Here is an 18,409-nt window from a genome sequence, read left to right as displayed (position 1 = left end):
CCTCCCCCCCTCTCCCCCCCCCCCTTCTCCCTCCCCTCCCCTCCCCTCCCATTCCCTTCCTTTCCCTTCCCTTCCCTTCCCTTCCCTTCCCTTCCCTTCCCTTCCCTTCCCTTCCCTTCTCTTTTTTCTTTTTTCTTTCAGGGGCAATAAAGCCACCGCATGAACTCCAATGTAATGGTTCTGCATATGCTTATAAAGGAAGCTGAAATATATAGGGAATAAAAATAGGAAAAGCAGCTGGTTCAGACCAAGTATACACTAAATAAATATGTGCTAGAAGTGACATAATTTTGATGTCATTGAGGGGTTGATTCATAAGATACTTGAAGGAGAAGATACCAAAATGTTGGAAAAAATCTTGGACCTAATTAAATACCCAAAAATGATAACAAAGATTGAAAACTACTGACCTACATTCCTACTTTCCCATAGCTATAAATTTTTCATGCAAATAGTCTATGGGCATTCTTGATAAGTGTATTAGCAGTGAATAAAGAAGCATAGCAGTTGATATTCCACAGTGGACCATATCTTTAGTATCACACAATTGACTGAAAGATGCAAAGAATACAAGATCCCACTCTGCTTATCCCACTGCTGATAGAATAAGCATTTAATTCAATAGAGAAATATTCCCTTAAAACTGTCTTCTAACAAGGTGCCTCCTATATGTAATCAAAACTATTTAAGATTCCTCAAGGCTATAACAGAAATAATCATGGTCAAACTTCTGATTATAAATATCAGATGAGGCCATAATATCAAAAAAACAGCTCAGAAAAGGTCTTTGTGAGTTTGTCACAGTGATGGAGGAGATCGAGCAAAGTCTGAATGAAAGAGAGATTCCCTGTGGATGATGAAGTCCTCCAGATGCTCTCGATTGTATCATCATTCTGATCTAAGCAAGCCTGATTTTCGCTTGTTCTCTTCTTGGCAATGCTTCTGGCTTTTCTAGACTTTGCCACTATGACTCAGTTTTCTTCCTATACTGAAATTTCCCTCATTGCCTAGGACCTTCTCATGCTGAAATACCCCTCTGCTATGCAGGTCCCCTTCTCTCAGTGGTGAGTTCCTTCTGTAAGCTTCCATTTTAGAAACGGATCCATACTAGTCATACTTCATTCCCTTGCTGCATATGCTTCTGGTTTTCTGGACCTTGCCACCATGCCTTGCATGGGTACCTCTCTCCTCCCCCCACTTTTCAGTTCTTCTTTATGTATGGCTTTTTATCATTGTGATATAAACTCCTTGAGGACAAGGAATATTTTTCTTTCGACTTGCATTTGTATTCTGAGCCCTTGGCATAGTGCCGGGCATATAGTGAACATTTGGTACAGTCATTCTAAAAAATATGGTTCAAGGGACCTGGGGGTCACTGATACCATTTTAAGGAGTAAAATGGGGGGGAGGTTCAAAACTTTTTTCATAATAATACTAAGACATAATTTACCGATTAGAATATAAGTCCTTTTCCTACTACACATTTGTGTGGATCCAAATTTCTTTCATATACTTCAACAAAAACAATATATTGAAACAGATTGAAATGAGAATACAATAATCTTTTATTAGCCTAGACATTAAAGAGGTTTGCAAAAATATGTAAAACAATGCCACTCTTCTCATTCCTTTTTTTTGTTTTGGGAAATATAGTTATTTTTCATAAAAATGTATTTATGTTAATATGTAGTGGGTTTTTATTGCTTTTAAATGAATAAATGAATATTTTAAAAATTACCAGTTTAAATTTCTGATATGACAAATTTTGATTGCTATCATTCAAGTAAGCAAAAGCATTTGGGGATCCTCAACTATTTTTAGAGTGTAAAGAAGACCTGAGACCAAAAAATTGAGAACCTCTAACTTGTCGTCTGCCTGCTTGCCATTGAGCCCTAGAATATCATAGATGCTTCTGAGAGATATTTGTAACCACTCTAAAATTTTGGCCTAATCATCTACATTAGAAAAGCTAAGTGGATAAAGATCACCTGTTGCCCAGATTATAAAGTTAAATAGGCAACCTATAGTGCTTTTCTGTCTGTCTATCTGGTGGTTAAAAAAGATATCAAATTATGTATGGAATTAAACAGGAGAGCATTGGGTTAGATGACCTTCACGAAATTGCAAATGACCTTATTAAGCTCCTCCCAGAAACAAGAACTACCTTTTTAAAACCAATATTCTATCAGCGTTCTTGTATTGTAATGAAACATGGAGCACTATAGTCTCCAATAAATTAAAAATTGATTGTTTCACAAAAAGCAGTGAAGAAGCACATATTGCTGTAACTTGGCTACAACATGCACCAAATAAAGGACCTTTGAAGAAAAACTGGAATAAAGAGTGTCATTGGGGAAATATAGGAGCAAAAAGAAGATGGGCTGGTTATTTAATGAGAAGGTGATTTCACTGATACTCTTTTTTAAAAAAAATATTTTTTTATTTTTAGTTTTCAACATTCATTTCCATAAGATTTTGAGTTCCAAATTTTCTCCCCATCTCTCCCCTCTCCCCACCCCAAGACAGCATATGATTTGATATAGACTCTACATAAACATTCATATTGAACATATTTTCACATTAGTCACATTGTAAAGAAGAATTAGAACCTGTGGGAGAAAGCATGAGAAAGAAGAAACAAACCAAAAAAGAAAAAGAGAGAGAGAGAGAGCAAATAATATGCTTCGGTATGCATTCAGACAACATAGTTCTTTTTCTGAATGTGGACAGCATTTTCCATCATGAGTCCTTTGAAGTTGTCCTGGATCCTTGCATTGTTAAGAAAAGATAAATCTATCGAAGTTACTCATCATGCATTGTGGCTATTACTGTGTACAATATTTTCCTGGTTCTGCTCACTTCACTTAGTATCAGTTGATTCAAGTCTTTCCAGGTTTTTCTGAACTCTACCTGCTCATCATTTCTTATAGCACAATAGTATTCCATTACATTCATATACCACAACTTGTTTGGTCATTCCCCAACTGATGGGCATCCCCTCAATTTCCAGTTCTTTGCCACCACAAAAGGAGGTGCTATAAATATTTTTGTAAACGTGGGTCCTTATCGCATTTGTATGATCTCTTTGGGATACAGACCTAGAAGTGGTATTGCTTATGTCAAAGGGTATCCACATTTTCATAGCCCTTTGGGCATAGTTCCAAATTGCTCTTCAGAATGGTTGGATCAGTTCCCAACTTCACCAACAATGCATTCTTTTCCCATATCTTCTCCAGCATTTATAATTTTCCTGTTTTGTTATGTTAGCTAATCTGATAGGTGTGATGTGACTCCTAAAATAACTGTTATTTCGATTTGCATTTCTCTAATCAATGGTGATTTAGAACACTTTTTCATATGACTATAGATAGCTTTAATTTCTTCATCTGAAAACTGCCTGTTTATATCCTTTGACCATTTAACTAATATTCTTTCATGTTGGGAAAAAATGTGGAAAGTCCCTGGAACACTGAGTGGACCTCCTATGGTGAGTTTATGGGAGAATATGAACAAACATTGAATAATCTGGGTAGTCAAAATTGTTGGAGGGAACATTCAAGTTGATACGATCATAGATCTGTTTGAGTATTTTAGCATGATTTTGTCAAAGATAATATTTGGTAGAACTGCTTATATTACTCCTGGCGGTCGAAATTCAATAAATTTTTATAGGACTACAGAACCATTAAAGCACTGTGAATGGCCCTTATCTGATAAAAACCAGTTAGTATTGAATCCTGTTATTTAGAAGATTTTACTTATTTTCTAGATAACATAACTAGTGAAACTTTATTTTACTGAAAGTGACAGATATTCTGGAGGGAGATTTTGTAAGAAAACTGAACTTTAAAAATATGATGTGGGGAATGTTCCATTTTCTCATGCAATACTGCAACACAGACCAACTTTAAGATAACTGCTATGGCATAGATCTCTAATTGGTCAACTTATTCTCTAAACAAGCGAAAGGGACTTTGAGAAGCTTATTATTACAAAACTTGATTATGCACAATCCTATAGGTTTGCATATGTTCTCAGTGAGTCAAACATTTCTCTTACTTCCTTTTATTCTCAAGTTTCATGTCCCTCAAAAAGTGGTAAATATTCCTTATCTAATTGGAGCTTCCAGATACGTTTGTGCTATCCTCATAAAGATGGAGAAATACATGAAATCTGAAGGTCATCCACTGAGTTATCTGATGCTACAGACTTGTCACCTTCTGATGTTTTCATAGGGAGTCTTTTTTTCTGTGTCTTTAAAAGGAGCATATGGCAACAATACATAGATAGTTGTCTATAGCTTATCCCTTATTTGTATTTTAAAATTGGATATCAAAAGCAGTGGTCAGCATTTATGAAACCACCAAAGGACTGTCTTTAGAGAAATGACAGAATCCCATTTACTCAAGGACTATATAGCACAAGGTCTAGAAGAAACATTAGAAAACTTGCAGGAAAATTTCATTTTTAGCAAAAGAGTTTGCATTCATTTAAATCTTTATCTTCATGATCTATTTCTTTCACAACATTTTTTTCACACTGAAGTGAATGTACAGTTTACATGATGTAAAAACATATGGATTTAGAGTGAAAAATTCATTCTATTTGTCTAAAGTTTGAATCAAGAATGCTAAAAATATGGAAGTGTGAATGCATCTGAGTGTTTCTATGCTATGCAAACTAGAATATTCAGACAATTGAAATTTTCAGGTTTTATTTTTGTGCTTTGTACTTTTGTAAATATAGTTTCAAGCTGAATAGCTCACTATCTTCTGAGGTAATCAGCAAGTGATTTAATTGAATTGGCAAAGTGTGTGTTTATATAAGGTGGGCAACTTTCTGTATAGGTGGAGAATGAAACAGACAGGTATCTGATGACATACTACATGTTCCACCCAGGTTTTTTGACTCTGAGAGTTTTACATTTCAGCTTTTCTGTATGGAGATCTAAAGAAGCAGCTTATTTGAATCTTCTCAAGAAAGCAAGGCATAGCTCACTATTATATAGCTTCTCTACAGTTGTGACATTTGATTTAGTTAAAATTAAAGACAAATGTCATGTAGCTAGCAAAATATATTAACACTTTTATTTGGCTATCTGTTGAGCAGAGTGCTCTTTTAACAGGTACATGGACATTTACAAAAATCCTACTGTAATGTAATGCCAAAAGAAGGCAACTTCCCAGGTTCAAAATACCAGCATAGGTGCTCTCTATTTTATTCAGTGACAAACCAAGAACAGAGAAGATCGAAACATGACATCATTCAAAATACAGCATTTACTAAGTGTGATTAAATAATCTCCAAGTACTACCCCACCCCAGGACCTTCCAATCATTGAATCAATTACAAAGTCCCTGTTCTAAATACTTCTCCACCCCTAGGCTATACCTTAATTAAGTCCACCACAAAACCCCTCTTCTCAAATGGAGATTAGTTTCCAAACATAGGTAAAGTACCTTCATTTGTCAATCACAGAGCACAATAAGGTCAAAAGTTCCCCACCCCTGGATCCCAATTGAATCTACCCCAGAGTTACATCAAGTTTAAACACAGCACTTAATACCCAAATGGAGGTCTTTTCTTCATCTTGACAAGAGGCAAGTTCTCAGCAATCTTAGTTCCTGGGGAGACAAGGCTTAGCAAGGCCATAAGATACATTGCCAGTCCCTTCATGAATTTATCCTCTGTCTGTAGAACAGTCCTAGAACCCCTGAACACATTAGCAAAGCCCTCTCCCAGGATTTCTGTAAACATACAACAAGAAAATCCTTCTTCAGGGCTTCTGAACCAACAGAAAGGCTCCCAGACCCCTGCAACAACAGCACTGTCCTTCACCAGTGGACAGTATTCATTCTGTCTGCAGGACAGTCTCCAGACCCCTGCAACAACAGCACTGTCCCTCACCAGTGGACAGTATTCACTCTCTGTCTGCAGGACAGTCTCAGGCCTTCTTAGCGAACAGCCAGGTTCCAGGACTTCTTCAACAAAAGGACTGTCTTTCACCAGTGGACAAATCTGGCAAAACAACATCAAAACAGACAGACAAAGTACCAGCAAAACAGCCATGTCTCCTCAGTCCTTGGCAGCTCAGGGGGCAGGTCTCAAAAGTCCAGGGCAATTCAAAGCGGCCACCAGCAATTCTCTTAGTCTCTCTCTCTCTCCACGAGGTGCTGCTTCCAAAAAGATCTTCCGCCTCTCTCTTATCTCTCCAAATCTACATCACCAGCTCCTCCCAGTTCAGGACTTTCTTTTCACATCAACAAGCCCATCCCACAGGTGGGATTAACAAACTCTGGGTTTTAACACAATCAATTTGAAAACCAAGCCAATACAGGGGAATCTTTAATTGCCATTACTATCACACCTACTCCAATGTTTCATTATGCTATCAAGATGTCTGTAGGGTCTAGAAGGCAATGTTAGGAGAGTGCAAGCTCTGGCAAGGTCAGTCAAAGTTAGAAAGATAGGAAGGTTTAGAAGGGACCTTAGTGTCCATCTTCCAACCCCTTCATTTTTATAGATGAGGAAACTGAGTCCCGAAGGAGTAAGCTTCAAGGTAAAACAGAACTTTTCAGAGGTGAGATTTGAACTCAGGTCCTTTTACTCAAAATCCATTGCTTTTTACATTGTATCAGCTGGAAAGCCTGCAATTGTAGGACTGGGGATGGACTATTTTTCCACTACCTGAGAACCAACTTGGGTATGTTCAGAGAAACTCAACACCAAAATCAATGTTCAAATTGATCAATGGATAATGAATTTTATTTTGGCCACAGAAGCTTATTAAACTGTCTAGTAAGACATGAAAAGGCTAAAAACTGTATCATGTAAGACAGTTTGTGCATATATGAAATGGATCCTTGGGGTTTTGAAGTTGAAGTAGTAGTGTCCCTGGAGGTAGCTATGTGGCAGAATGGATAGAGTGCTGGACCTGGAGTCAAGAAGACTTGAATTCAAATTTAGCCTCGGATACTTATTAATTGCATGACCCTAGACAAGTCACTTAGCCTCTACCTACCTCAGTTTCCTCATCTGTAAAATAGTAATAATAATAACAGCACCTACCTTCCAGGGTTGTTGTAAGGATAAGAGATAATATTTGTATTGATGAGATAATATTTTTAGTTATGTGAAAGATATTTTCATTTTAATTCATTGTCCCATTGAAAAAGAAAAATTTAATGAGTAAAAAGTTAGACCATTCAAAACCCCTACAAATTAAAGAATAACAATGGAGGCTTCAGTTTGGAGCCAAAAATATAATTTAATATTTAACATCTTGTCTACTTTGGTTTCCCAGATAAGGTGCTAGAAGGTCTTCCTCCATGCAAAAGTTACCTATAAGTTTGGTTCATATGATATAAACAGATAAAAGGAAACACTTTCATTAAAATACTTCATATTTTATCAAAAATCCATTTTTGCCCCTTCTGCAACTCAGAATCCCAGGAAGTCATAAATTGTTAACACCATCCAAAATACATCATTCTTATAAGGACAATGGGATCTGCTCTTCTGAGTTCACCTTTATAGGCAAGAAGCAAATGATGATTTAAATATTTGATGTAGATTTGATTTTTGTAACCATAGATACTTGATTTTTCATAACCAACCTCTTTGTATCTGGGTGAAGATTATCATTATTATTACCAAGATTGTTGCGTCAGGTTGATTTTCTTTCTCACTGGCGGAAGAAGAAGCACTAGTCATAGTAGTGGTGGCGGTGGCAGTGGTGGCAGCGGCGGTGGTGGTGGTAGCGGTGGTGGTGGTGGTGGCGGTTGTCCTAATAGCAGTAGACTTAATATATGCTATACATTGTGGAACGCTAGGAACCCACCAGTTGTCTCCACCACAGGAAATCTTTTCTTCTTCTTCCATGTGAAATCCAGAATTGCATTCCAAGATCATAGTTTCTTTATATGTCCAGATAGCAGGTGTTCATTTGGGAGAATTGAACTTTCACAATGGACAATTTTTTTTTCTTTTCCTCACAGCTGTCTCTTTAATTCTTATGGTCCTGAGATTCTGAACAGTCTGCTAGCAAAACACAAGAACCATTTAAAAATAATGGGATTCATCCTTCTTGTCGACCAGCACTTTTCACTTCAGATGTTTTCAGATCCTGAATGAGCCCCTAAACTGTTAGAAATAACCAAGAATTTTACCTGATCATGAGTAAATTTAGAAAAAAAAAGATTTTTATTTCATGTCATTTCAGATGGGTGGCTTGGCCTTTTACCTCTTGTGAAAGGCATAAATACCAATGAGATAATATTTGTGAAGCACTTTGCAAACCTTAAAGTGCTATATAAAATAAGGCTGAATTATCTTTTATTTTTTCATTCTTTTGAATTTGTTTGATTGATTCTTGATGTCTTATAGAGTCATTAACTTCCACTTGCCCAATTCTGACTTTTAAGGAGTGTTTTCCCTCAATTAACTTTTGTACTTTCTTTTCCATTTGGCCAATTGTACTTTAAAAAAAAGTTGTTTTCTTTTCCCAAACTGACTCTTTTTTCATTATTCTCTTGTATCATTTTCATTTATTTTCCCAATTTTTCTTCTGCTTCTCTTATATAATTTTTAATCTCTTTTCAAGCTCTTCCATGAGTTCTTTCTGGACTTCAGACCACTTCCTGTTTTTCTTTGCAGTTTTGCCCATAAGTGTTTTGACATTGTTGTCTTCTTCTGAGTTTGTGTTTTGGTTTTCCCTACAACCATAATAACTTTTTATGGACAGATTCTTTTTTGTTGTTGTTCACCTTTTGTTTTTGCTCACCTTTTTTGACCTTTTTCCTTTCTTTTAAATTTGAGCTCTGCTCTGGGGTGGAAGGGGTCTCAGGCTTCTTCTGTCAGGGGCTATAGGCCCTGGCTTTTTACCTGGTGCTACACTGATGTTGCTCTGAGATCCACAAGGGATCCTCATGTCTGGTGCTGTGCTGAGGGAGTATTGTGGGGTAGCTAAAACTGCTGGAGGCTGTAGGGGTCTGAAACTTATCTGGTGTTGAGCTGGGATCCTAGTACTGGTGTCTGGCCTGTGCTAAGACCAATGGGGTGTTTCTGCATTTCCCTGGGGCTACACTGAAGCTTGTGGTCATCTGGCAGCTGGAGGTTGCCTGTTTGCCCGGTGGCTAAGCTGATGTAAGTGGCAGTTGCCTTTTTGCTTAGGTACCCATAGAGTTGGTGTCTACCTTTTTGTTTGGGACTACACTGAAGCACAAGGTGGTTCTTAGAGCTGGAATCTGCCCATTCCCTTGGCTATACTGAGGCATGTGGGTGGGTGGTCCTGGTTTGATGTTTGCCTGATCCACTGCACTGGGGCTCAGGATCTACCATTGGTTTGCTGAGGTGGGGCTTGCTGGTGGCTTAATGGGAAGCTTCCACTTTATCCAACTGAGACAAACTTTTCCTGCACATCTTCCAAATTTCTTGGGCTCAAAGATTGTTTCACTTCATCTTTTTACTGGTTCTGCTGTTCCAGGATTTATTTTGGAGTGCTATTTTATGGTTGTTTGAAGGTGAATATGGGTGAGAAAAAGGAGATTTACTGCTTATTCTGCCATCTGGGCTCCCAGAAGTCAAGGCCCCTGAATCATCTCTTAAAACAGCCAAAGCTTTTTGTATAATTGTTTTTAGTGGCAGTTATGTTTAAATGGCAACACTTTAATTAACTAAAATTATATTTAAATATTTACATTTATTATATTATATTTAGAATTTAATTAACTAGAAGACCATATTTTTTAACCAGAACTTTCTGTCTCCACTCTTTCCCCTACCCCCTTTCTTCTCCATCCTCCATGCAGGTGCCAGCATTATATTACTAAAAATCAAATGAGTTAATATTTATAAAGTACTTAGCACAGTTTCTGGCATATAGTTGGCACTTAATACATACTTGTTCACTTTCTCACTTGCCCCCTAAAATACTAGGTCTAACCATGTCACTTCCTTGATTATTTAGCTTCTTCTAGGTTAAAATATAAATGCTTCAGTTTAGAATTTAAGACCCTTGACAATTTAGTCTCTAACCTATCTTGTTTGTTTCCTACCTCCATGCCTAGAATGACATCTTATGCTATCTCCTCATTCCTCTTCTTGGAATCCCTGGCTTCCTTCAAGAACCACCCCAGGGGTAGATGAGACCTTTTCTGAGCCTCCACAGTTCTTAGTTCTCTCTCTAGCCCTGAAATTACTTTGAGTATATTTTACATTTTTCTGTATATATGTTGTTCCCCTAGTAGAATATAAGCTCCACGAGGGCAGGGATGTTAATTTTTCTCTTTCTATCTCCAAATGTGAAACAGAGAATTAATATATAAAGGTTAAAGTAATATAACAGCTATCAGAATTATTTTGTGTCATATGAAATCATTGTGGGTCTGTCTGAAAAGATGATGGTTGTGAAGTGCTGTTGGATTAGCACTGGTCTCTTGAAATTAGAAGATTGGGGTTCAAATTTCACCTCCACTGTTTATGAGCTGTATGACTTTGGGCAAGTCATTTAATTTCTTTGAATTTCAGTTTGCTCATATGTAAAATGGGGATAATGATACTTGTATTATCTACCTCAAAATGTAGTTATGAGACCGAATGAAATTATATATATTAAAGCACTTTGAAACTTTAAATTGGTATGTTGGATTAAGCTAATATTATTATCATATTAGAGTTATCTGATTTTCTAAAATGATTTAGAAGGTACTTTTAAAGTGGTTATTTTTTTAAAGCAATTGAGGTTAAGTAACTTGCTCAAGGTTACATGGCCAGTTATTTTGTGTGGGTGCCAAGTATCTGAGGCTGGAACCGATCCGGGTCTCCCGACGCCAGGGCTGGCACTCTTTTTCACTGTGCCACCTGGCCACCCATTAAAATGGTTATTCTTGATAGTTTCTTTTTGTTTTCTGGTTAAAATCATTTTTCTTTTTAATAATAACAGAAAACAAGTTTAATTTTGATTGATCTTAAAAATATATTGAATCAAAAGTCAAGAAGTCCAAAACTGAGATGAATATATAGGGATATGGTTACATCCAAGGACTTGGTATCATTATGTTATAGAGTAGGCTTAATTTCTGAGCAACATTAATCTTGGGCATATCACTTTTACTGAATACACACACATCTGATTTCACCCTTTTAACTGATCTGGCCAACTTTGCATTCTGGTATCTTTTCCCAAGGAGAATTAAATTAAATCAAATTAAAAAGTCAACAGGGAAAAATGAATTGGGTCATCTCCATCTCAGAAGTAAGAAGGAGATTGACTCTTATCTTATTCACTGTACCCTGAGCATGCTATACATTTCTTCACTTATGGTTTAATTTAAAGAATCCATCATAAAAAATGACAGTTTAAAATGTTTTATTTTCCTACAGGATTCACTTACTGGAATCACCAACTTTGCCTATTTATGTGCGCATTTCTCTTCCACTATGAGCAGACCAATAGAACTTCACATTTGCATGGCTATCGTTAACATCATTCTTCTCTCTGTCTCACAATGTCTGGCTTTCCCCAAAATGGGAAGGAGGGAGATAGCACATATTGAAGGTGAAACTGAGAGATGGAATATAGATGACCTTGAAAAACCTGGACCTTCAGAGCAAGCAGCCCAAATGGCACTAATAGAAGATTCAAATATAGTTTTATCAGAACTGTCTGGAACATCATTGAATAAGGGATTCACTGCTGGTGGAGAAACGCAGCTTACTGAAGTCAGCAATGTGTTCACACATAGTCAGAGCACTAATGTGTACACCCCTACTGAGTCAATGGCTTCTTCAGATGAAGGAGGGTTTAATCCTAGTGAACATAATAAAGACTTATCTGAAAGTAGGTTAACCACAGCTGTTACTACAGTAGTCTCCTTGAATAGTAATGTGAAGGCTGATTTTTTTAGTAGTTCCAGTAGCATGTCCACTGTTGAAAAAGTCACAGAAGAAGGACAAGGTTTTCCAAGTCCTCTGGAAGATCACTTCTTGGAGACAGAAAGTAAGGCAGATGACAGTCCGGAACATTCAGTGACAACCCAGTTGAATACTGAAGAAATGTTAACAACTAACCCACAAACTGGAAACTTGGAAATGACCATTGAACATACAACGATGTCTTCTTCTGTGACAAATCCCACAGCAGAGATTGGGACTCTCCCTACTTCGAGTAGAGAGAGTCCTTCACAGCTGACAGCTCATCAACCTCAGGCCCCTGTCACTGAACACCTGCTTTACTCCTCAGAGTACTTCCCAAGCATTGAAACTGACAGTATGCCAGGAGGCATGGCGATGGCAGCCAGTGCTCCAACGGCAGCTTTAAGTATTACAGCTGTCTCAGCCCTGAATGAGGAGTGGGATGATACCAAATTGGCAAGTGCAAGCCAAATAGGAGTCTCAGAGCCCAGAGACAATGCAGGGACTGTTTATGTGGGAGCCAAAGCTCCTCAGACACCACAATCAGACCATGATGATGTGAAAGGAGGGGAACCCTTGACAGATTTTGTGGATGTTGTTTTGGGACAAGTTGGAGGAAGAACACATACTGGAGCATCTCCAATGATGGTGCATGTGGAAGAAAAATCTGTTGCCTTCACTGATCAAGGTTCCTTTCTATTTATGAATTCTAAAGAAGACACCAAAGCGACAACTATAAGCCTATTCCAGAATACAAGACAGCTAGATGGTAGGGAATATGATGCCTTATTTTTTCCTGTGACTACAGTTCCCATTACAGATTCTCAGTCTGAAGCATACTACCCTCTGGGAAATATATTAACAGGTAAAGAACACAATTTTGCTTCTGATTTTATTAAAAAAAAAAGAGAGAGTTGAAAGGCATTATGCCAATGAAATAAACATGTGACACAAAATATTATTAAATTGAGGGGCAACGTGACACAGTGGATAGTGGTCTAGTCTTGTGTCAAGTTGTACTTCTGGAACAAGTCTCTTTCTTCTCAATGTCCCAGGGAATTTTCTAACACCATAGATGGTGGATAAGCAGCTGACCTGCATCATCAACTCAGGAATTTTCTGTACCCAGAAGCATGAAATCACAAGTTTGGACCTACCCTCCTTATCCCTCCAAAATTATTAAAAAATTCTTAAATGTAACTCCACATGTACAACTTGTTTACAATGTCAAGACAAGGTTACAATAAGCAATGCTATTCAGTGTAGCATTTCATTTTATACAAAGTTAAAAGCATTGAATTCCCTGACATTGCCTATAAAGGAGTTTTAGGTGTGAATATTTATTTATATGAATTTCACAAGTCTTTTGAATTTGCTTTCCTCTGAGGACTGTTAGATGGGAATAAGAAAAAAAATGAGGGTAGCCATCTGCTGCTGTCTTGCCTCTTTTGTCAATCAGTCGGTCAATAAACATTGATGAAATTCTCAGTAAGTGCCAGGCCTTGTGTTATGTGCTGGGGAGACAAATACTTCTGACTTTGAGATGTGTGAACAGAGAGAGCTTCTCCACCTGGTGTTTACTGCCATAGAAGCAAACACAAAGGAGATTCTAACTTAGTAACCAAGTCAATTTTCCTTTTATCATGAGCAATGTGTCATATTACTATTTGGAGAGAGGGAAAGTGAAGTGTACTGCATGGATACTTATTTCATATTGGGGTGTGAAAAAGGTCCCTAGAATTCATAGATGTCAAACATTTTCTCCCATTTCAATGGGGAATTTTTTTAAAAAAACAATTAGGGTTAAATAACTTGCTCAAGGTTACATGGCCAGTTATTTCTGGGTGTGGTGCTAAGTATCTGAGCCCGGATTCGATCCCCAGGTCATCCTGACAGTGCTCTTACTCGCTGACCCACCTGGCCGCCCCTAAGCAATTGGGGTTAAGTAACTTGCTCAAGGTTACATGGCCAGGTGTTTCTGGGTGGGTGCTAAGTGTCTGAGCCCGGATTCGATTCCCCAGGTGATCCCGACACTGGGGCAGGTGCTCTTACTCATTGTGCTACCTGGCCGCCCCACAATGGGGAATTTTTAATTCAGATTTCCAATTCAGTTTCAGTTCAATTCAAATATTCAATCTTAATGGAAAACTTCAAGTTTGAAATGACTTTTTAAAAAATGTGATTAAAATTTGATTTAGATAATGAAGGAAAAATATAACTTTCCTTTTTTGAGTCTGTATTTGGTGACTACAAGGTTTAGGATACTAGCAATTTCCCTAATTGATTCCAGAAATAGCATAATTTTCTTTTAAAAGCTGTTCCTCTAAACGAGATTATTTTTAATACCTGGTTTCAGCTGAAGATCAGGTCTTTCAATTTTTCAAAAGTATTCCTGTAGTTATGTGCAGTAGGAAGAGTAGAATATATAGCCTACACTTTAATTCCTTTTTCAATAACCATAAGTCTTCCCAGTTCTTTTTCCTATACCCCTATTCCTCTTTATTACTAACCACCTAAGTGTGGTAGGTAACCTGCCATTTTAAAGACTTGAAACCTAAATCTGTACTCCTGCTTTGTCCTGGAACTCCAGGCAAAGGCTATTTTATTTGATTTTTCTTTTATTTGTTAACAAAAGTATATGTTATGCTTTGGAAAAATGAGAAAAATTCAAAACTAAATAAGACCCTTGAGAGCTTGTAATAAGATAAGTGTATATCAATCTGATAACAATCAATAATTATCCAATAAATTCTGACAGTGTGGGGGCAGTATTCTAGGCACTAGTAATTTTGAGAGGTATAACCATAGTTCCTGGTCTTGAGTCCTTTGGTACCATTGAGGATGTACTCATACATATATAAGTATACATAAAAAGGAAATAATAATACAAAGTTTCATTGTTTGATAGATTTAGAGAAGGAAGGTACACCAAAGGTTATTTAGTTCTCCTCTTCTGTCCCCTCCCCCAAGTTTTATAGATGAGGAAACTATGTCCCATAGTAACTTACCTCAAATCATACAGGTAGTAAGTAGTAGCAGAGCTGAGATTTGAACCTAAGGACTGTCACTCCAAATTTATCTCCATTTTGTAACATGGGTAATAATAATGATAGAAAGCTTTAAAGTTAGAAAAGTACTTTATAAAATATAATGTTAGCTAGGTGGTGCAGTGGATAGAATGCTTGACTTGGAGTCAAAAAGACCTGGGTTCAAATTTTACCTTAGACACTTCCTGGTTGTGTGACTGTAAGCAAGTCATTTAACCTCAGTTTTCTTTCTTTTTTTTTTTTAAGCAATCGGGGGTAAGTAACTTGCTCAAGGTTACACGGCCAGTTATTTCTGGGTGTGGTGCTGAGTATCTGAGCCCGGATTTGATCCAGATCATCCCAACACTGGAGCCGGTGCTCTTACTCACTGAGCCACCTGGCCGCCCCTAAGCAATTGGGGTTAAGTAACTTGCTCAAGGTTACACGGCCAGGTATTTCTGGGTGGGTGCTAAGTGTCTGAGCCCGGGATTCGATCTCCAGGTCTTCTCAACACTGGAGCCGGTGCTCTTACTCGCTGTGCTACCTGGCCGCCCCTAACCTCAGTTTTCTCATCCATTGCACAGAGTGCTGAGCCTGAAGTCAGGAAGACTCATCTTCCTGCGTTAAAATCTGGCCTCAGACACTTACTAGCTGTGTGACCCTGGGCAAATCACCTGTTTGCTTTAGTTTCTTCATATATTATAAATGATCTGGAGAAGGAACTGGCAAACCCCTCTAGTATCTTTGGCAAGAAAACCCCAAATAGGATCACAAAGAGTTGGAATTGACTGAAAAATGACTGAACAGCAATCCTTATCCATAAAGAGAGGGATGATAATAACACCTACCTCCCAGAGTTGTTATGCAGATAAAATAATATGATACTTGTAAAGTGCTTTGCAATCCTTAAAGCACTATATAAATGTTAAGGTATAATTATTATTTTCATAGTCACTTTGTGAGTTAGGCATTATTATTACCTGCATTTGACAGAGAGGGAACCTAAGGCTAAGGGAAGTTAGATGGTTTGACCAGAATCACATAGCTAGCAAGTATCTGGGGTGAAATTCAAGCTCAGGTTTTTTGATTCCTCATTCAATACTTGTTAATTACATGACACTGGATAACTATATACATATATATGTATATATAATAAATGTATACATATATTATAGAAATAGGAATGATCTTCAAAACCTTTATTCTTGTTCACATGAGGTATTTCAGCTTCTCAGGAAAAAATACAGAAAAAGTGCGCATTCCAGTGGACTGATAAGAAAAAGAATTAACTACTATATATTGAAAAATCAAAGCACTTAACACCAGAAAGTAGATAGATTGTTTAGGCAATAGACATAGTAATATATTTTGAATAAAATGATTATGCTTGAAAACAAGATGTTTAAATTGATTAATCAGCTCTCTAAGGTTTCTATTTTTCTTTTAGTTTTATAATTAACTAGCATCTTGAATGTGTCTTGTAATTGGAAGTAGGATTGAGAAAAAAGTTTGTAAGCTGTCCTGAAAACTGAATTTTAGAGTCAATCAATATTTTATAAGGACCCTTTTTGTCAGCAGGCACAAAAGAATATATTTTAATCCCCACCCTTAATAATAATTTATTTGAGAAGCTTATGGTCTACTTATTATCTGTGCAACAAAAACCAAAGTGGGTTAGTGTTATTCATATGGTCATTTTCCCTTAGTGAATTGAATAGTGAATATTGAATGATCACCTGTTGGTAAAGCATTAAATGCTTTTTAAAAACTGTCCTCTCATAGTTGAATTATTCATGAAAAATATTTACTCTGAAAATTTTTTGGTGTCACACAGTTGCATGAAATTTGTTTCCTCTTAATCAATTGATTATTTTGATATTTGAATATGTCTAAAATGGAGCTTTGGGTCAGCTAAAATTGGATTTTAGTTTTAGCCTGTTTTTCAGGATTTGTTTTTACATGTAAAATCATATCTTTGACTTGCTTTTATAGGTTTCTTTTCTTTCTGGGGGAAAGGACAAGACTCATATGATGATTCTTTTCCTTTAAAAATATCCTCTATAGCTACTATGACAGCCCCTTTCCCTGAAACATCTCTTTGTTTTGCCATGTTTCATTAAATATACACTGACTTGGGGAGAGAGGGATTTAGTGGAATATTTGAAATAAAAATTTCAAATCTTTTTTTTAGACAGTATAGCTCAAGAGATGATGCCTAGTCAAGATGGAGGAGCCACTTTATCATCTGTTATGCAAGAGCAGGATTCTACCCTGGAGATCACCACAAAATGTGGTGAGACTGAGGAAGGAAATAAGAGCCCATCTCCCATCACCGTCGGTTCTAGTGTGACTCAGCTACCAAGAAAGGCAGAATACTTGGCAACTACTGTCTCAGCTACTGCCATGCCTTTGTCTCTGGCAGTTATACCGGGTATGGAAATTAAGGTTAGAGAGTCTTGGTCAATGTTATTGGTTGAGTACATTCTCTGAGATGACATAAAATTCAACGTGGTGATGTATGCACCCATATAAAGGAGCTGGAGAAGAAAATGGAAAACACTCCAGTATCTTTGCCAAGAAAACCTCATGAAGGGTTGGACATGATTGAAATGACTCAACAACACCAACAACATATACACATATTATCTAGAAGCCAAGCTAGGTGGGGGAAAAAGGGATTCATCATTCTCTGTAATACCTAGAATGATCTGGCATATCCAGAGGTCAGCCTAGGATGTCATTTGTGGGATTTTAAGAGAATATTTATATCTCAAAAAGTCTGGATCAATCACTGAGCTAAACCTAGGCTATGATGTATCTCATGTCCATTTAAATCAAGTCAAGTCAATAAGCATTTTTAAAGTACTAATGTTCCAGGCATTGGGCTAAGCACCGAAGATACCAAAAAAAAGTTTGAAAACATGCCCTCTCCTTAAGGAGCTCTTGGTCTAACGTGGGAGATTGCATTTAAACAACTAAATAAGCTGCATTCAGAATAAATCCAGTCCATTACAATACTCTTCAGTCTACCCAGGTCTATCTTAATTTGTAAGATTTAGCTTTGTTTACTGACACGTTTTTTTTTCAGAGGTCTCAAACTTGGAAATGATCCAGGGTCAGTTTTTACTTACTGGCGCTGTTTTGAGCCAGAGAAAACCTCTGAATGTATTTCTTGTGTCATTCATTTTGGTGATGAACTATTGGTTGAGCTTTCTTATATGGTACTTTTATATGAAAGGTAGGATAGGAAAGGATTTTAATGGTTTAAAAACCTTTGATTTTAATGGTATAGGAAGTTTCTGGGTAAGGAAATTCTCTTTACCAATATAGATCAGTAACTCTTAGTACTATTAGGCGGTGTTCTAGAGCACTGAGAGGTTAAATATTTTTGCCCATGGTCACATAGTCAAAATGTGTCAGAAGTGAGACTTGAACTCCAGTTTTCCTTGCTTTGAGGACAGTTCTTTATC

The 18,409-nt window shown here is 37.2% G+C and overlaps 1 protein-coding gene across 2 annotated transcripts in view; it reads left to right on the top strand.

Moving 5' to 3' along the window:
- Positions 1–18,409, top strand: part of ARMH4 (armadillo like helical domain containing 4) — a 152,264-nt gene that overhangs the window by 9,584 nt on the left and 124,271 nt on the right. Inside the window, exons 2-3 of one of the 2 annotated variants that reach the window (XM_069092275.1) lie at positions 11,383–12,778; positions 17,131–17,370. In XM_069092275.1, the coding sequence (XP_068948376.1) occupies positions 11,440–12,778; positions 17,131–17,370 (1,579 nt within the window). In that variant the 5' untranslated portion in view covers positions 11,383–11,439. The remainder of the gene's footprint in view (positions 1–11,382; positions 12,779–17,130; positions 17,371–18,409) is intronic. The other variant, XM_069092276.1, reaches the window with a different exon arrangement.

This window comes from Petaurus breviceps, unplaced genomic scaffold, assembly GCF_028583685.1.
Source record: "Petaurus breviceps papuanus isolate PSGF00001 unplaced genomic scaffold, PetGlider_PUasm1.0 189, whole genome shotgun sequence".
NCBI classification, from domain to species: Eukaryota; Metazoa; Chordata; class Mammalia; order Diprotodontia; family Petauridae; genus Petaurus; species Petaurus breviceps.
Note: the sequence above shows the minus strand (reverse complement) of the source record. Positions and strands in the feature narration are given on the sequence as shown.